Genomic DNA, 20,939 nt, shown 5'->3' on the forward strand with positions numbered 1-20,939 from the left:
CATCTATCTTACGCAGTTTAGAAATTATCATTTTATTTTGCATAATACTTACAATGAGTTCTATGAACAGGAATCCAAGGAGAACATTGAACCTGTAACAATACAAAAAGTAGAAGCTCAGGACAAACCAGTAGTTGAAAAACCAGAGGAGCCTAGCTATCCTTGGCGTAGACCAAGCAAAGTTGAGGTACTTCAATAATACTTAATTTTTCATTACTAAGTTCATAACTAAACAGATGTTATCGATATTAAACTGATATTTTAAATAATTCTTCAAAATGATCAAATATAGACAGATAAATAGCTAAAGCATTGAATTCAGTAACGTAAAATACTTTAAGTATATTTTGCTAATGTTATTATTATAATCAGGACAAAACTGAAGCAATGGAAGTGACAGAGAAAGTATCTGTTGAGAAAGAACCAGAGCCTTCTTATCCTTGGAGACGTCCCTCTAAAACTACAGAGGTATTACAATCTCATTACATAAACTTCAGCTCATCTATACCTTTTTCAAAATAATATTATATTGAATTTCATTATCATTTAAATTTTAGGCTCCAGTAGAGAAAAAACTTGAGATACCTTCACCGGTTGTAGCAGATGAAAAGCCAAAGGTATTACTAGTAGTTCATTACTTAATAAACAAATTGATAATGATATAAATAAAATAATTAATTGCGATCCTAAATACATTGATTAAAGTGGTGATATTAATTTAAACATTGATATTGCTAGGAACCAGAAGCACCTAAAACACCAGTACAATCTCCATTCTGTGCTTGGCGTAGGAAATCTTATAATAGTATGGAGGTGGGTAAAATTCGATACTAAAATTGCAAATTAAATACCACATAAATACTTTTTAAAAACATTGTTAATTGTAATTGTTCTTTAGGATGATTTTGAGGAGGTTAAACCATGGGAAACAACTAAAGAAACTGACAAACCAAAGGTACAATAAAAACAATTTAATTTCTTAAAATTGAACACTAAACGCAAATACTTAATAAAACTTATTTTAATAGGAACCTGTTGATGATATAAAATCGGAGAAACCCGTTGAAACGCCTAAACAATCCCCATTCTATGCATGGATGAAAAAACCAAGCATTGAGATTGAGGTTGGTATAAACATTACAGTAAAAAAGTCACTCAAACTCATACTGAAATAAATAGAACAATAAACACTCAACATTATTACTCATTTACTCATGGATCTCATGTAAACATTTTTATTACAATAGGAACCGGAAGAAGTTCCAAAAATAGAAATACAACCGATAGAAAAACCAAAACAAACTTTATATCCGTGGAGAAAGTCAAACACGGAGGTAAAATCCTACAAAACATTCCACATTCATAATTTGAATATTTAAATTCAAATCATGCCTTTATAATACACACAGCAACACCATACAACATGCACTCTCATACACAAGCACTGGCACGTTTGAATTCTAAAATCATAAAAACAAAAACTAAATTTTAAAATTTATCAGGAACCGGAAGTTAAATCGGCTCCTGACACTAAACCGAACGAAGTTCCGTTCTCATGGGATGTCATACCTGAGATACCACAGGTAGATTATCATTATTAAAAAGTTTATTATTAAAATATAACACGTACAGTCAACTAAATATCGACGTTTTCAAATTCAGGCTGAACAAACTCCAGAGTTGGAAGACAAATACAAACCCACACTACTAGATACATCTGACACATTACCTTGGAGAAGACCACGGTCTCCTCAGGTACACAATCTCCTTACACTTTCATATTACACTATCACAAACATACATCACAACAGAGATCTCCTTGTGAAAACGATAAGTGAAATAGGGAACACGTTTTTTGTCACTTTAGGCTTTGAACTCAGTGCAGCTTGATGAAAATAATCCTTTTTAAGCCGAATTTGAAGTCATATTTTTAGCATCAGTAATTATTTGGCATTGATCACTCTTAAAAATTGCTATTAACGTTGAGATATGATTGCCAATGTTTCAGTCATAATAATAGCCAAACATTAAAATTAATTGTGAAAGCGCTTACTTATCGCTAAAATTAATTATCTCATCAATCAGACCGAGTGTACAATCAGCATTATAAATGTCATTTACTTTTACATTCTGTGCATTTTTTAGCACATAAACTGTTACTGTAAAGAATTCACTGATGCTGATAGTACAGTAAACATCATTCTAGAGTTTCAATGCTTCACTAAAAATAAAAATCACTTACGTTTTCTCAAGGAGAGATATCTGATATACACTTCGTATGGTCGCCATTAATTGAAATTATCTGTAGGCTGAAATGACAGAGGACAAAGACCGTAGACAGAGCACATTAGAAATCCCACAGCCCGCTTTTACCAGCAACCCTGACGAGGTACATCCGCACAAATGGGATATTTGAGCACTGCACTAAATTTTTTCACAGGATTTTGATTTAGCACCAGCACTATCAATTGGCACCAAAATTTTAAATTTGTTGTTACGCACATTATCTTCAATGGCTCGAGATTTAATAGTAAAAACGAATATGTTTTAGACTGATCTTTGAAGATTCTATTATTATTAAATTTCTAGCCATTGATAAAGTAACTGTCGCACTTGAAGTAGAAGAATGTAATGTATTGGGCATGTACATACCGTTGTATATTATGTAAATGAACCTCCAGCAATGCACTATTGATAGTTATAATGTAAGCACACAGTACACGAATGAAATGCAATGTTAGCGGAATAACCAATAGTTCTATCTTCACTGTATTTTTGTGTTACTAACACAATTTCCTGCTTTGCTTTGCTTATTAATTTATGGTTAAGTTGCACATTATACTACACCTAATTTAAAATATCATGTGAATTTGATAATTATTTGGTTGAAGGTAAGTTAACCATTGTTTATTTGGTAATACAATTTTCCCTTTTTTCTAAAGGAAAAAAAACACATGACAATAGAATATCTTCCTATGTAATGTAATTTTCGTACAGAGAACAAAATTAAACAAAAATGTAGGCAAATTGCAAACAAGATGTTCAATTTACAGAAAGTGGCAGTCAAAGAAGAGAAAATCGAAGAAGAAGCCAAGAAGGCTAAGGTTACTTCAGTTAAGAAGAAGGCAGAAGAACTGCCTGAAATACCAGATTATGAAAGGCCAGACCTTGAGAAATACGAGAAAATGGACTTTACACCTTCAACTAGGGACAAGCCCGAAAAAGACAAGGTTTGTGTTGATATTAAAAACTTGACAGTATTTTTTTTTTCAATTTCTTTAAGACTATTAAAAAATTGAGCATGATGTACTTACTCGTTGGATGTTAGAGTGTAATGTGATGAAGAAATAAAACTTAAAAAGTCGAAATTAATCATTATAAAATTTTGTCGTTTTGTCATGCAGCCCATTCCAAAGGTGCCTGAAATCAAGGCACCGGAAGAGAAGCCTGCAGCGCCAAAGATCGAGGTCATCCGAGAGAAATCTCCAAAACCCGACATGCCCAGGAAACCATCCTTGGTGCCTGGCGCGCCCGTGGGCAGACGTGGGTCCCTCATACCTCCTCCAGAGGAAATGGGTAGACGTCCATCGCTCATCATCAGCGACGAGGTATGTAATCACTTTTCCAATCACGATAGAAAAAATAATATGATTTTTAACTTCAAATTCATTATTTTAATCGATTCAACAATTTCAGTCAAGGTATGAACACAAGTAGATTTTCTGGTTATTGTGTCGTCCGACATGTAGTTATAGTATATTTTGTATAATTTTTATTACTATTGTACCAATATCAAAGTTGTTATCTTTCGTTTCGAGTAAGAACTACCTAATTTATTTTCAAATATTTTTTGATATTAGTACAAAATCACAAAGTTTAGCCCTCCTTTGTAGCTTAGATTCCTATTATCTCGAGCCGAACCCTTAACATTAGATTGACCCCAGAATGCCCCAGATATCCCCAACGGATTGCCCCTAATCATCTAAAGAACCGATGAGCTTCACACATTTTACAGCCTCCAATGCTTTGTAGAACCAAAATATGTAATTTTCACACTTTGAGTTTATTTTAGAGTCCCCTTTTCCCTGCTTCTAGATCAATAGTTTATTAGCCTATAGATACACATTAGACTCTAAAACACTGTTTATTAGATCGTGTATTTAGTCATTTTAAATACCGTACAAAACATAATCCACAGGAGAATAGAAAACTAAGACCTGGTGAGGTGGTCGAAGAAAAGAAGGTAAAAGCAAAAACCGCTAAGAATATTACGTGAATGCTGTCCGTTATATTGCCGTGATAAAAGTCTTAACTGTATCTTTAAAACGAAATATTAACGCGTTTGCATCTGACGCGGTTTACGAAACCAAATCTGGACGATTGCTGATCACATCGTCATTAAATTTGGAAAAAAACAAGTGATGGTCCAGTCTTGGTGTTTTAAAAAAACTTGTCGTCGCATAAAATCTGCACACACTTGTGGTCATCGCGCACAAAATTGCACAGCTTGTACGCACGCCACGCACACAAATAACGGTCACAGAGTATGTTCGTGTCGATATTCGAGAAATTTTACAAGATTAACCTGGACACATGGTGCGTTTAAGAACGCTTCTCTTACACATCATGGTCTTGGAGCGGACACTAACAAAATTTAACATGAAAATGATGCAATATAACGTAATAACTCGCACAGCTGAGTATCTGCACCAAATAATAAAACCAGTTAGGCTAGGTAGGGCGTTAGGTTCGGCCAAGGAGATATTAGGCAGGCAAATGGTTTTCACGGGGTTATTATCAATGTTTTTTAACAACAGGTCAACAAATTACGCCCTGGCGAAGTTTTAGACGAGAAAAAGGTGAGATCGACTGGATCTGGTCTGTTTTAGGTGGACGCTGCTCGCTTTTGCAAAGCATTTTGTTTTTAGATGTTTTTTCTTCTTTTATTACACTCCCGACATTAAGGACAGTTAATTCGTGAATTTCACACAATATAACACGATATCTTTTGTCCAAATAATTTTGAATATTATGAATCAGAACATTCTTGACACCTAACTCTTGTTCACTATTAAATTCAACATTTAAAAAGAGTAAATACCAGAACAGTTTCCTTTTTCACACAAATGATTTACCTTGAATTATTTAGTTAAAAACCCCCTTATTAGTTTTTAAATGCACAACGTCCCCATACAATACATCATTCCTTTTAGTTTTCTTTTAGATGTTAATTCCAATTCTAAAGTTTAGTTCACTGCTTTGCTGTCCAGCTAAACTTAGTACAGAAGCTGGAGCAAATGTTTGACTTTTTTGATTGGTAAAAGAATCAGCAAAATATTAAAAAAGTACTTCTACAAGTACTTAATTTTTAAAAATGCTAAGAAATCTGATTCTATTACCAACATGCTTATTAGTTGACTTTTAGAATGGCTTTAGTTTTCCGATTCCCTGATAACTGGTTTTAGTTTTAATTTTCCGCTAATCCTGATAGTGTTATAGTTTTGCAAAACACACTTTATACATACAAACAATTTAACTATTAATGAATTATAATGTGCAAATGACACACTAAAATTAACGCGACTGACATATTCATTCGACAGTGCTATACTTAAATTACATTCCAAAACACTACATTTCACACCTACACAAACATCTCACACCCACACGTAATATTTAAAATTGTTAATTGCACAATACATTTATTTAAATTATATTAATGTATAGTTATAATTCCATGCACATTAACAGAGAATGTATTACTAAAAGTATATTTTTTTCCGAAAAAGAAACGCAGCAGGCCGGGTGAACTCGCGGACGAGGTATACCATGTGTGGAGAATATATGTTTAGATATATGTCATAGAGAAAATATTAGATACGTGGCTAACATAGATTTTTCCCAACGTGATTAATTCGAAGCCAAACGAACTGTTGTAGAAAGAAATGAAGAAAACAGTCATAAATGTAACAAAAAATTTATGACTGGATTTCTTGAAGGCATACATTAAGCAAATTATGTACGATTCAATGTTATTGTAAATATAAAACAAATAGTTATAGTGCTCCTAACCCCTTGTCATCCTAACACATAACTATAAATAAATAAACCTAAACATAATAGTAAATGCATGGTCCCAACGGATATAATAAAACTGATAAAACCGATCCTTAATATTGGTGATATAAATTTACAGACTATAAACATTTACATTTACGTTAGAATGGGTGTATCTGTAAATTTATTGACTGATAAACAAGAAAGTGCATGTTCCAATGCCACTAATGTGCGGAAACCAGATAACATTTATACATAGAAGGATAACGTTAATGATCAACTTTCTAGTCATCTTACCCAGATTTATAATATAGAAAACTGCTGTATGAAAACGAACTTAATAGCGATGCCTAGAAGGTTGAAATTAAAGTTCTAAACGTTGCCCTTTGCCTAGATGTCACAAAACATGCCCTCACGTAGGCAGACATGCCTGAAGACTTGAACGGAGTCTAATTGTGTCGCAAACAATAATTATAAATCACTCAGATTGAATTAGAAGCGGAAGCTAAACAAAGATGCTATATTTAGACAGAGATAGACGCCAAAGTACTGTAACCATGACGCGGATAATGTAAATCATGATGAGAAAAAGGCACATTAGAACGAGACAGACGGTTAATATCCATTTGCTATAAATGATTATGATCAACAGAATCGTGTAGGTCCAGACATAGTTTATATGCAACTGTTGACAGCTGTTGGTACACAAACGCATAAAACGCTTGATAAAATTAGGGTTGCGAGACCCAATGCAATAATTATTAAAAATATGATGGTATGGCAAATAATATAATACAAATATTGACAAGATAAATAAATGGCCACAATTTATCTAATACAACAATTTACATTATTTATGTAAACTAAACAAAAAAAACACAAAAAGTCACAATCCTAATTAAACCTTTTAACTTGTTATTAATTTTAATTACATGCACTATAATGATAATATTTATTATTTGCGATCTAATTTGGCAAAATAGATCGCGCCACCTCGGGCCTATTAGAAATGAAAAATCGCATTCGCAGCTGTTAGAAGAGAGGCGTGTACACTCGGAGTGAAAGATGGCAACATTATACAGTGACGTTATGCTCGAGGACAATACGGAAGATTATTTAAATATATATATTATGTAGTTCCTTTCAACCAAAAAACTGGAAAAAGCCCCCCATTAGTTTCCAAAACGAACGCTCTATGCTTTCCGAGACCTTCACCAAATTGATTTAAACAACTGAGTCCTTTCTAAAATACTTATTTATCGCCAAAATCTTAAATTTTCTTTAAACGCCATTTTAAACGCCAAATTAACTGTACTTTGTAGTGTCAATTTTTTTAACAAAGTTTAAGTTTACATCAGGGTAGATGGTAGAGTTTGAAATACGTTCCTGAAATCCAGCTCTTATACTTTCCTAACCTTTTTAATCAAGCGGGGTAAACGTTGTTATTTCTGACCGATAATAAATTGACTGCCTTGAGTTACCTAGAGCATAGAGTCCACACTCCACACAGTTAGTTCTAACTGCAAACGTCATCACCTTCAGTTATGATTTAACGCCGTCGACTGTTGATGACGTAAAGGCGTTATAAACGCGCGTGCGCCTGGACCGAAGACGCGATATGATGGATGGATATTCTTCTAAATATGACTGCGCGATATAGGCCAAGATCGGCCACTTGAACTCTGTCATTGTCAGCTGATGCCAACCCAGTGAATTATTGCGGTTACTCTGTAGTCTGTATTGTTAAAAAGATATATCTCGCCTCATCTGACATCTGTAATTGGTGGACACAGTTCGCAAGAAAAAATATATAAATTGGCTAATAGACTAGACATCCAAATCTTAGATTGATGACACCGTTTTATCTGGCCTTCGCATCGTCTACAATGTAACGATTGATAAACAGAAGACAAGCCTATTAATAATGCAATCTAAAAAGGGCATCTATAAACTAATAATAAACCCAATGCCAGCACCAAATTGTGATTGAAAAATCTTTCAAATAAATTAAAGGAGATGCATAGTCTTGTTACTAAGCAGTACTATGCACGACTACTCGTATACGGATTTGTTTAGGTAAATCTTTCTTGACAGCTACAAGCAATATTGAAAAGAAATTCTGTCATTCAGAAAAATACGATTAATCTAAGCTATATTCTCAAAAATAAAAAATAGAAATAATTTAAATGAAAATAAAAAAATCATAAATAGTACGTGTAATTAGCAGCGCAATTAAAGATTACAAATACGAGTAAAATGGCTGAATGAATAGTTCAGAATAATTTAAAGCAATTATTGTGTCAAATGTAAGAAAAATAATTGATCAGCTAAGAATACAGAGAGTCTTTCGCTAGAGTGCAACAAAATTGCCAATAATTTCGACTATAAGCTAAAAATTCTAATATTTTAAACGTTACTTGACAAACTTTAACACCGATATTAGAAAATAAAATAGCGGAACGAGAAATTCAGACAACTTTGGCGCAGCATCATGCATTTCTATGATCTAAACAACAGATGTATTGTACTGGATGACGTATCGAATAGCGCGAAGGTATTTGATTGACACATTGATGTGGAAGTAAAAATACCTGTTGTGCGCGTGGGCAGATCCGCGGCCACACCGGCAGTGGCCAGGAGAGCCGCGGACAACGCTGTTCTCACCACACTTGGCAATAGCGCCAAGTTCACGCCGATGACTGGCTATTGGCTGCGACCCCTTATCATTAATCAATACATCGGCAGGTGTTACCCTTTAAACCGCAAATTTTGATTCTTCAAAAGCAGCATCAACCTAATCCACGCCCTAAAACAATGCAACAACGGTTGGATTTGCTTTAGATTCAAATATTTTAACTCCTCAAGGATCTTCAGTCAAAAATACAGATGTGACAGCACGACACAACGAATTTGTCGGCTTGTTAGTAATTTGCTCACCTATTCGTAACTTGGAACCCCTTGGCAGCGATGACAATCGTTTGAATAATTACCATTGTATTAGTTGCCAATCAATCTTTCGTGCGTTTGCGCAAGCCTTCAATCTCATATAATTTATGAATCGAGACAACTGCGGACGGTCCACGGTTGGGTTGTTGGGATGTTTGGCCAGGAATGCGGCGCGGGCATCTAATGTCATCGCCGTCACGATAACACGAACCGATTCAAAAATGCTGACATGGTTTTACTTGATTCGCGGAAAGCAAAAAGCACGTAAAGTACATGCCTGAATTAGGCTCTATGTAAAGTTATGAGAGACGGATACGATAACGTCATTGCCTAAGGTCCAGTCCAGTGTCGCCAACGTGGCACTTTTCGACAACTACGCGTATATATTTACGCTGTCCAAGAACACGCTACACGGATTGCTCACCTTAATCTGATAATTAATTGAAATGCTCTGCTGATTTGTGCTGTGCAGAAATAGAAGTGCGCCCCTCCCCGCCGCTGCCGAGCGGCCATCCTGCCCGACCCTTCAGTCTTTTGACATTCGCGCCCATTTTTAGATGGAACGACACTTACGAACTGTCCAAATCGAAAATTTACCGACCAAACAAAAAAATAGTAAAAATAAGGTGTAACACTTAAAACAATAAGCATTTAGGGGTTTTAAAAATGAATCCTCCAGGCGTAGGACGACGGAAAAGGCTTTCGATGAACTTTCGTGAAATGAAATAATTGTGTGGAATAGCAAAGCATCTGTGATAATTTTTATTGTTAGCGACTTTTTTAGTTTTAAGTTACTGTTTCGGCAGTTTTGTGGCATCTTAGTTCTATGTGATTAACACGATGGCAGCGGTGGCTAAGAAACCTCTAGCTCCGCCTAAGCCAAAAGTCGATCCGGTAAGTACGAGAACTTTTTTGAAAGCTCCTAAGTTGGTTCCAAGTTTACTTTGAATTTACAAAGGTCATTCAAATATTGTTCAAGTTATTCAACTGTGGGATTATTTTTATTTTACTTATTATGTACTTTCTTCAATTTAAAAGTTTTCTATTAACATTTTCTTTGTACTTTTTATTGTAAAAATTCTAGTTTGGATTTTAAAGTGGTTCTAAGTATATTTTCTTCGGCGTATTTTAATCTTATTTTATTTAACTTAACTGTTTCTTAATTTTAATTACAAATAGGTAAACTATTTTTAAACATTTGTCACTTTAGCATTTTTCATGTCATATTAAACTACAAGGTTACCTAAGTTACACCTTTAACTCAACAATTTACTCACACTTTTTAATTTCACGTAGACTTTTATTGCTCTTGACAATTTTCCATTAGATATTAGGTAAGTCTGTGAAAGACGAATTAATTTTAAAAATTACCTCGATAGAGTAGGTACCTACTTTCTTTCCACGAGTGATATGAGCTATTTCATAAAGCTGTCATGGTATTCCATGTAAACCTCTGGAATTTGCCCTAATTAACACTATCAGCTAGTTACAGACCTGGTAATATATTAAGCCATATGTGTCTTTGAGCTGTAACCATAATTTTCCGCCTACGCGCCCATTCCCGCGTCATCAACACATACGCACTCGTTTGATTCATCTTCGGATCGCCATCAATTTTGTTTATACTCTCCTCTGCCACTAATTAATTCTGAATCAGAACAATAATATGCTTGATTGAAAATTTACTGGCATCTAATTAGGAACGGGGCTCGACCTGAATCTTACTGTGATCATTAGTGCCTTCTAAGAGCGTTTCAGAACTATCGTCTTCATTTTGGGTATCATTAGTTTCGTTAATTAGATGTTCTTTATATCAGGTGATAGCTACACGATCATAATATATGCCATTAACATAATTTCATAAGCGAGACGCGCCACTTGCGCCACATTTGTCAGGAAGTCCAGCTCTTCATTGTCAAGCCACTTGGCGACCTCTCATAACGTGTCGCATCTGTCATAACCGCGCTAATGCATCATGTATAAAATTTTGCTACAGCGATATCATTTTTCAACGTACATTTATATTTGAACCACTACAACGATATTTCAATGGCCTTTGATTAATTTCTGCTATTTGTTTGACTATCATCGGACAGATGAATATAATGTTTGTCATTAAACAGGAGATTGAGTATTTGCGTATTACTTTATGAAAATGCAATATGCTTTGTGCGGTGAACGGAGCATCTTGTTGAAAAACGCTTTGATTATTATCTATTACTATTCCGTTCACCGTAACTTCTCTGTTGATTTCTTCGTGATTAACATATGTTACTGAACTTGCGATCCTGGAAGTGTTACTAACTTTATCTCGATGATATAGCGACGAAAGTCCGGTGACGCCAGAAGACCGTCCATCCAAGATTTGGAGGACCTCATCAACAAACCATCGGTGCCGTTGAAGCCTCTCGGCAATGAGGGACCGCCGGTCATTGTCGACGTGCAAGAAAGCTACTCGGCTGTTGAAGGTTATTATTTCACTTACTTTCTACTTGATATAATGAATTTAAGAACTTCAAGTAAGATTTTTAAGTTATTGAAGCGACAATAACTAGACGACCCTAGAGTTGGCCATCGAACTCCTGACTCTAGGGTCACTAACTAGTTTGATCGGCTAGTCGCTAGTTCGCAGGGAATCATATTATTATTCTATTTAGCTTAACTTTAAGGAGTTAAGTGATATTGGTAATTTGTTAACGAAAAATTGTTACTCGTAACCCATTAAATTAAGTATAAGTAAGATTTATCTCAAATGATGTCATCTCGACGGTCCCTACGTATAATAACGTATCTGAAAACGGCCAATTTTACAGGAGAGCGGTTTGAAGGTTTAAACATGTGTAGCTCACGTTCTATTTATCATACATTGATGAAATTTGGTATAATAGTTTTATATGAGGTATATTTTATAAAACATGAAGAATTTTCAAAAAATAATCACAATAAGTGTGTTATTTGTCATTTACTCACTTATACAACGGAAAGTTTCTAATTACAAATGACGTAAGTGGTACTTACTAACTTTTACGTTGGAGTAATATATTTGTTTAAATTATTAACTGCCACATAAGTGATTGTACATGGGAACAAAGTTCAGCTACTACTGACCGTTACTCTGAATCTACGCCCATAGTCCTGCTCGACGAGGCATAACAACGTCCCGCCTCGTTTCCCAGATAGTTGCATATTAGAGGCACTTCAATACCTTAATATTCTTCCTTATGTATGGCGTCTTTTGACTGACGAATACCTGTAGAACCGGTAAATTTTCTTTGTCAATAGTGCCGGCCAGGTTTAACAGCATGGCATCGAGTCCAAAGATCCACATAGGTCTATTTTGAGTTCGATCTTGTGGAACATTGAATACAACTGGGTAATAAATGGAACCCTTTTCAAGGGCATGGACATTTCAAGGTATTATCTGTCATGCAGACAGTTTCATCATTACAAGAATATCCTCATACCTTTCAGAGCCTCTCCTCTAACAGCAAGGCGACTTGCCTGGGCGCCACAGATGGCATGATGATCGCCCCAGGCCAGGGACCACATATATTTAAAGGCATCCCTGACACCTTCACCTGACGCCCACATAACTGTCAAAGCTAAGGCCCAGATCAAATATCTAAGAGTAAGGTCCTGTTAATCACCAGTGGCGTCAAGTAGTGAGCGCGGTGACCTTAATTGTATATAACCAGTGGCAGCTCGCACTTTACCAATCCGTCACCGTGCGTATGGAAGACAGCTTGCTTTTTCGTGGCTGCTTCCCTAATTTGGAGGTTCGAAAACTCTATGTCGGAAAGCTATGGAGAAAGGCCGGGAGCTCTATACTGGCACCCTCAAAAGCATGATTCTGTCTCATCTAAGGCATCACCCTTGCAGGGAAGAGTAAACAGGCCCAGAAAGTCTACAGGACTACATCGTCTGCTTTAACGCAGCGTGAATAACGAGGTGAAAGCTCCGCCTTAGGAGGACAGAGAGGCCGTTAACCGTGAGACTCGCTAGACTGTCCTGTAGTCTAGTAGTTGATAAACCAACTCGCCGTGGCTAAGTTGGGTGACCGAACCTTATTCGCTCTCGTGCTTAAGTTTAAGGTTACTCGAGTTACTCGCACCATGACTGAGCACGGATCCTTCGAGCCCTACCTGTATCGCGATGGCTAGGAGCATACGACACACCATATTCTTGCGGGATAACATAGTCAAAGCTATGTGGACGGTAACAAAACCTAGGTGGTAATGAATCACCTCTATCTGAGAAGACAAAGTGCCGCAAGAAGCTGCCGGTACGATAGCGTGACTACGAACCAAGTGCATTTGGATTCACTCCAGAGAAGGTAACATTATGATTGCCTCCTATCTTCCTTCCTCGGTAATGGCCAGCGTAACGGGGGCGTGAGGCCGCACGGGAGGCATTGCATAGGCCACCACCACCGTCTGCTGACGGTGAGTGTGTGTACGGGAAAGCTGTGTACTTCCAGTGGCTGTCGTTTCAACTATCGCCGTGTAGGGGGTAGGTCTTTGTCCGGAATCTCAAAGTTAGCACTTATAGCGAGTGACGGGGCACCAGGGTATTTTTAGTGGGTATAATACCTCATGTATGCAATATCGTGTAAGCATTATCATGTAATAGTAGCTTCTAAATGCAGTTAATTGAAACTACTTTTGATTGTGTTACCTGCTTATATTTATTTCTGAATGCCCTAATATGCTTGATAAATAAATAAAATAAATTTAAAAAAAATTTTACTTGTATTTTGTATTATAAAGTAGCATAGGAGAAGAAATTGGTAACGTTGAGTCTAATAAATGACCCTAAATACTTCAGTCGTGTTGTATATCATATTTTATATTGTTTTGTCTTCATTTTAATCTCCACCAGATATTGCTAAAATACAATATCTCAGCGTAAAACACCGTTACTGGCACTAACTTATAGACATAAAACAAACTTTTCCAAAGTAAAAAATTTGTAGTGGCAGTTACGGCTATAAGATAATTAGATTTTCCGACGTAAAAATAGGTAAGTGCCACCTACTTATAATAGTAACGTTAATTTTCCCTAGTAAAACAACGCAACTACCTTATGCCTACAGTTAATTGATTAATTTGCACTTGGTATAAGGTTGAGTGAAATAAATTAAGTCAGAAACCATAATAATACCTATTTCCTTCATAAATTACGTATCAATTCACTCGATTTGCGCGAATGAAAGTGACAGTTGCGGGGCTGGGCGCGCGGAGTAAGGCGAGCGGTCCAACGTAAAATTTCTTAACTGCCATTAATGCAATTTTACTGCGGAAATCGTACCAATTTTGTAGTTGCGGGATTTGTTTTTTGATGTTTTAAGGCTCAATTTGAATAAAAACTGTATGTTTTTTTAACTGAGCCGTAACTGTTGGGTGCTCTGAAGGTTTTGCAAACAAAAACGGCAAATCACGGAACTGGTAGATACTGAACTGTACGTAGGGACCGTCGATCTAACAAAACTATTTCCTTCAGACCAAACTGGATACCTCACGGTACAAGTGGAGGGTAATCCTCCACCAACATTCAAGTTCTACAAAGGCGTCACTGAGATCATTGAAGGTGGACGCTTCAAATACGTCACGGATGGTGAAACCGGCCTCATTACTTTGTGCATGAGGAAGGTGAAGCCCAACGATGAAGGCAAATACAAGGTGGTGGTCAGCAACATCCACGGGGAGGACTCCGCTGAGATGCAGCTCTACGTGTCTGGTGAGGATCTTTATTACTTCAAAAGTTCCATTAAAATTTGCTTCACATAGAGGCTTTACATTGCCTGTGTATATGGTATCCTGTAGATATTGTTTATCGTAGCAATGCCAACGTTATACATACTTACTCACCTCAATACTATTGCATATTTCTGCATTCCCTTAAATCTTCCTACATACAACAGTATTATTGTCTAGAGTAATCTAGCATTGTTTGCATTTCGTTCTTTTAAATGTTCTATCTAAGTACATTTTTATTTTTCTTTCCGTCATCACATCTTGCCTATGAAAACACGCGGCTACGGGTAGACAGAACGTACATAATCCTTTTAGTATCTCAATATCGCAATTCAAAATGCGCAAAGAAAAAACAGACCAGCTCTAAATTCTAGAAGAAAATAGTCCAACATGGTTACGTTTATTACAGACTCCAGTGGCATGGACTTCCGTGCTATGCTTAAGAAGAGAAAGTACGCAAAATGGGGCGAAAAGAAAGAGGACCCCGACTGGGGAGACCTCAAGGAAACTGAGAAGCCTATACCACCACTCAAGAAGGTCGAAAAGGTAATTATCTTTTCCTGATACTTTATTTACCCTGATTAAAGCTGTCAATAGATAGGTGGTGATATAAACATCTTAAAAACCAAATAAATAAAGTAAAACAAAACAATGCAGAAAAATATTACATTACTTCATTGAAGTAATATTAGTACGTAGTACATTATAACTCAATGCATTACTTTTAATAATCTGTCATTTTTCTGCACTGTTTTATTATATTAAAAGTTAAATTTATAAATAAAACAAGAAGACAGGCAGCTCCATCAGGCAAATGGCTAAAATTGCGTTTCAACTCACCTTGAAAATCTGGTTTATTGATGTTGACCATTTGACTGTCAATAACATTTTAGGTAACCTTTACTTTTATGACATCGAATGCATCATATATTTGATCTTTAGGGCTTAGAGACTGGATATTTCGAAGAAGATGGCTTCATAGTAGTCGTCTCCGAGGGTGTGGAGATGTTTAGATTCCCCGCTGACAGACGCAGGAGCTCTTCCAATTGGTCCTGGTTTAAGGTCCTCAGTATTCTAGAATGTATTATCATCGTTCATTCCATCTTGCATTTCAATATTTTTGTCTTCAGTGATGGTATTGTTAACAATGTTGCATCTTGCCTGATCTCTTCTGAATTGAACTTGTCTATCCATTATGTTGTCTTGTCCATTAATATCGTCATTTTATCATCATAGATCACAGCATTATAAAACTTGCATTTTTCTCAAAACTCTTGAACATTCTCGGCTATGCTCGAGAACTTTATAGTTCGTAAACGAGGTTCATTGGTTTGGAATTTTTTTTTTTTTAATTAAAATCACTATTGAAAAAAGCAAACGTCATTTCATGTTTTGTCAACAAAGTCTAAAATGACATTGTTGTTACAAAATAAATACGCAATATTGGCTTAGTTTTGTGAATTAATAAACGGAAGTACTTCAAGTAAAATAAAAATGTCTTCTTCAAATGGTGGATTCATAAGGAGAATTTGTAATTCATTCAAAATTTTCGGCTTTACTGTAAGTTCCAAATTTTTTGGGTACGTTTGATAAATTTAAAGTACCTACTTATTCACTTGAATCAGTTGATTTGCGGTACATTTTCATTTATTTCATCAGCGAATGATTCTTCTCATCTACTTTAATCAATCGATTCATTGATCATTGTGTCGTCCTGCTCCAATCAGTAACGCTTTGGTTATTTAGCTAAAGTCATCTAGCTTCTCCTCAGTTGGCTATCATTAACTGTAATAGTAACGTCTCTTGTCGATTCTAGGGTATCTTTGAGATTAAGAGACGTATGTCTCTATCAGAAATAATACCTGATTGGCCCGCTTTGATGGAGGCTGCTAAAATAAAGGTTCGATAAAAAGGAAAGATAAACCGTAAACCGTATAAAACCAAGAGCTTTGTATCTTTTAGAAACCTTAACACGTCATCTTCTTTGGTATTTATAATTTCAGTAAATAGCACAAGAATATTATCATAATTTGTTTCTAAAGGACGCAAGTGTTCTTTTAAATGAATGAACACTGAATGATAAACTAAAACAAAACTAAACTTATCCTCTGGAATTGTTACCTTCAAAAATACTGGAATGTTTGTTAATAGTCCATTCTTTAGTATTTATGTTTTATGTTCTTTGCAATAGTAAAAATATTAATGACTATACAACAGTTTGAAGATCATAATTCCGGAGCGATTTAAATAAAATAATACATTAAAACTGAATTAAAAAATAACTCGCACAATGTTTTTGTATCACCACTTCACTTTTCTTTAACTTGAACATGATTTCAGGGAATGTAAGTGGAATGAATTTGATGATTATATCACTTTTGGTATTTTGTCCGTTCTTTGTATTTCCAGGTTTTTATTTGACGTCGGATTGAGGAGCTTCTGTCACGTCATTAATATCAAAACTATGTCCTTTGTCCACTTAATTCATTATTAATTTCAGCTGATGCATCCGGTGTTTGCAGATGTTGGAATTTGTTTTTCAATAATCTATGTGTCATAAAAATTGTGAATTTTTAATTGTATTAAAAGCGTTAATTGATAACAGCTTATCTACACAACACGTAATTCGCTGTGAATATTTTAATCAAAATTGTTGTGTCTGAGATCTAAATATGAACCCATGCCAAAAAAGATAAGAAGATAAATGTGTAAAGATTTGACTAAGGATGAATGGATATTTTATAGAGATCCCATAATAGAAGACCGTCACTGGCTGAACTGATCCCCGACTGGCCGGTTCTGCACTCGTTCAAAAAAGACGAGGTTTGACATCGAAATAATGTCCACCATAGGACGGCACAGTGCACTCTATATTGTGGTCACCAACTGTAAAATATTTGTCGCACAAAATGTTATGTTCCAGTAGTAACATGAGATGTATCATTATTAAGGATATTATTTAATCCTTTTAAACTTGGAGATGAAAATTCAACCTTGCCCTTGACTGCTGAAGGCCTAGCTGACCTTACGACAAGATTAATAATCTTAAAACTAGTCGCATTTTGTATTATCGATTTTGTACACATTAGCTTAAATGGGACTATTATTGGTGTCTCTCAATACTTCAGATACTTGATAATGATACATCTCATCTTAATTACTGGCATCTTGCGACGCTATCGATATTACATAGATGGCACCTCTACAACACTCTATCCTCTATTCTATGAAAAGCAACTTTTCTGTGCACTCTTTCGTCAATATCTATAGTAGCACAACGCACCACGATGTCAAATAGTTGCACAAGAACATCAACGTTACAGGGTATTTCACTTCCAAAAAACTGTGATCGGCACTGGAAATATGACGGTTCACTTTGCACAATTCTTCGAAACACGAAAATTCCAATTTCTGTACAAAAGCATGGAGTTTGGTTGTGGTTGCGAGTGACGATGATGAAAGAATGGCTGATGAACCTAACGCCTCGGCTGACGAATGTAACGGTTACACAGATGGTTTTCAACTTGCATCTCTTAACATGCCGAATGACGTTGACAGCGAGGGATGAATCCGAGGGTGTCTTCTGATCAGCACCTGAACAGCTTTTTGTACCGAGCACTTTTTTGTGACTGCACCGTTGTACTTTTACCTCAATAGGTATATTAATTGGCACTGAAATTGCTTTCAGAAACAAGAGTCGTTCTTGAAGCCCCTCGTAGATCAATTTGCAAAGGAAGGCAAGGATAAGAAGGTGGTATTCGAGGCCATCTTCACGAAGCCCAATTCGAAACCGAAATGGTTTTTGCGAAAGGACGTATGTATTCTTATCCAAAAGATATATTCATATAAGTAGGTATTGATATGACTTGCATAACTGAAATTACATTTGCACCATTTCAGGAGCTATTCCCAGGCTCAAAATACAAGATGACAAACGAACAAGACTCGTACAAGCTGATCATTATGAACCCGAAGGTAGAAGACACGGGTAAAATCACGATTGAAATCGGTGGTATCACTTGCACCGCCTTCTTACAAGTAGACGAGCCTGACCCGACGTACAGCTTCACGAAGAACCTGAAAAAGACCACAAGTGGATACTTCGAGCATGAAGTCGTGCTCGAGTGCGCTATTTCAAACAGTTTGGCTATCGTCTCTTGGTGGAAGGGAGAAACCAAGATCGAAGACGGAGAAGAATTCCAAATCTCGAAAGATCTGTCTGGTGTATGCAGGCTGGTGATCAAGAACGCTAAGTTTGAAGATGCCGGCAAATACACGTGTAAAATTGAGAAGCAAACTGACAAGACTGAAACTGATGTCAAGATTGTTGGTAAGTATTAAAATCAATTACTTGCAGTCATTTATTTTTTAGGAATATTAATATGTCCTGATACTCAAATCATAAACTTTTTTCAGAATACCCGTACAAATTCACCAAGGTTCTCAAATCGCAACAAGCAATTGAGAAAGACACCATCACGTTACTTTGTGAATTGGACGATGCTGGTGGCACTGTGAAGTGGTAAGTAGAATAAAAATTCAAACTTCAAATCATAAATGTGAACGACCTAGGACTTGAACATAATGAACAATTCTTAACAGGTTCAAGAACAATGAGCCATTAAAGACAGACAAACGAGTCACGATTGTGAAGGAGGGTCGTAAACGCAAGGTCGTCATTAAGGATGCCAAGGTCACTGACGCTGGCAACTACAAATGTACGACCAACGCCGATGAGACAACGTGCGAGTTGATCGTCAATTGTAAGTAGAAACACATGAAATATATTAAAAGTGAGAGGTTTAGATTTTGAAGTGAGTAGAAGATTAATTTGCATCTTTTTCTAGACTCGAATCGCTTCAACAAGAAGTTGAAGGACACCGAAGCAATTGAGAGGGACAAGGTTGTCCTGGAAGTAGAACTTCAGGATCAGACAGCTGAGGCTGTTTGGTCTTTCAATGGAACACCTATTGTTCCTAACGAAAGGTACAGAAATAATTTTATTTTTATCTATTTTTAATGATTGTTAAAAATGATCAAGATTACTTTTAATAACTCTTTATTTTTTTGAATAGGGTTGAAATCAAAAACCTGGGCGGTGGTAAACACCAGCTTATCTTCAACAAACTGGAGATGGAAGATGATGGTGAGATTCTCTGCGAGTCCGGCAAGTTGAGCTCGTCTTGTAAGCTCACGGTGAAGAAGGGAGAGTCGAAACCATCTATTGAGTGTCCCGACGATTTCTACGGACCAGCTGGACAGCCGTTCGTCATTGAGGTGCCTTATAAAAGTAAGTATAATGCACCCATATTAGTCAACTCAAACCAAGTTGACTTTGTTTCAAGATGTAAGTAAACGCTCTAGTGGCCCTCGTTATTTAAAATAACTTTCTTTGTACAGTTGATGGCACCCGACAAACGCCTATCGAAGCTAAATTATGGAAAGATGGCAAAGCCTTGCCTATCAAGGAAGTCGAGGCAGTGGTTGAGCAAGAGAAAGTACTGTTCAAGATCAAGAAGCCGACAAGAGAGGCTTCGGGCAAGTACACGATTAAGCTGTCCAACGCCCAGGGTGAAGACTCCAAAGATGTTACCATCACAATGCAAGGAGTACCAACACCTCCCCAGAATGTGGAGGTATCGGAAGTTTTCCAGACATCATGCGTTGTCTCGTGGAAGACGCCTCAAGACGATGGTGGTTCCCCTATTGTGAAATACATCATCGAAAGACAGGTAAATAATGTTACAAACGAAAAAATCGTACTTGAAAATTTTGCCAGGGTTACCAATCCCACCAGGCTGTTGTTATAAAATTTTGCTAAGTTCAATTATGTAATTATTAACATGGTGTTTTAGGACCTGTCCCTCAAAGCCGGTTGGGACAACGTGGCTGAGGTGCCACTTGGCCAACCAATGAAATACAAGGTTGAAGATCTCATCGCAAAGAAGACGTACAAGTTCAGAATTCGTGCCGTCAACAAGATCGGTTCCAGCGAACCTGGAATTTTCGGCAAGCCTGTGCTTGCTAAAGATCCATGGGGTAAGAATTGAATCAACCATCACAAACTAAAGTCAAAGCTTTTATTTAGTACTTAGGCCCTTCCCAGGGCGCTTATACACATCACAATAGCTTGCCGTTGCCCTACCACCATCTCGGGACAATAGTATGGGCTGGTGCTGAGAA

General features: G+C 36.5%; 1 protein-coding gene across 1 annotated transcript in view; it reads left to right on the top strand.

Moving 5' to 3' along the window:
• The window catches only part of LOC135084185 (twitchin), a 211,053-nt gene that overhangs the window by 51,055 nt on the left and 139,059 nt on the right, over window positions 1-20,939 (top strand). Inside the window, exons 47-70 of the mRNA XM_063978926.1 lie at window positions 71-187; window positions 373-468; window positions 558-617; window positions 739-813; window positions 899-955; window positions 1,029-1,124; window positions 1,248-1,334; window positions 1,503-1,583; window positions 1,663-1,755; window positions 2,309-2,389; window positions 3,054-3,230; window positions 3,405-3,608; window positions 4,199-4,243; window positions 11,327-11,471; window positions 14,503-14,739; window positions 15,166-15,302; window positions 18,445-18,570; window positions 18,657-19,086; window positions 19,173-19,278; window positions 19,359-19,519; window positions 19,604-19,742; window positions 19,832-20,046; window positions 20,157-20,488; window positions 20,612-20,795. Of these exons, the coding sequence (XP_063834996.1) occupies window positions 71-187; window positions 373-468; window positions 558-617; window positions 739-813; window positions 899-955; window positions 1,029-1,124; window positions 1,248-1,334; window positions 1,503-1,583; window positions 1,663-1,755; window positions 2,309-2,389; window positions 3,054-3,230; window positions 3,405-3,608; window positions 4,199-4,243; window positions 11,327-11,471; window positions 14,503-14,739; window positions 15,166-15,302; window positions 18,445-18,570; window positions 18,657-19,086; window positions 19,173-19,278; window positions 19,359-19,519; window positions 19,604-19,742; window positions 19,832-20,046; window positions 20,157-20,488; window positions 20,612-20,795 (3,481 nt within the window). The remainder of the gene's footprint in view (window positions 1-70; window positions 188-372; window positions 469-557; window positions 618-738; window positions 814-898; window positions 956-1,028; window positions 1,125-1,247; window positions 1,335-1,502; window positions 1,584-1,662; window positions 1,756-2,308; window positions 2,390-3,053; window positions 3,231-3,404; window positions 3,609-4,198; window positions 4,244-11,326; window positions 11,472-14,502; window positions 14,740-15,165; window positions 15,303-18,444; window positions 18,571-18,656; window positions 19,087-19,172; window positions 19,279-19,358; window positions 19,520-19,603; window positions 19,743-19,831; window positions 20,047-20,156; window positions 20,489-20,611; window positions 20,796-20,939) is intronic.

This window comes from Ostrinia nubilalis, chromosome 25 (assembly GCF_963855985.1).
Source record: "Ostrinia nubilalis chromosome 25, ilOstNubi1.1, whole genome shotgun sequence".
NCBI classification, from domain to species: Eukaryota; Metazoa; Arthropoda; class Insecta; order Lepidoptera; family Crambidae; genus Ostrinia; species Ostrinia nubilalis.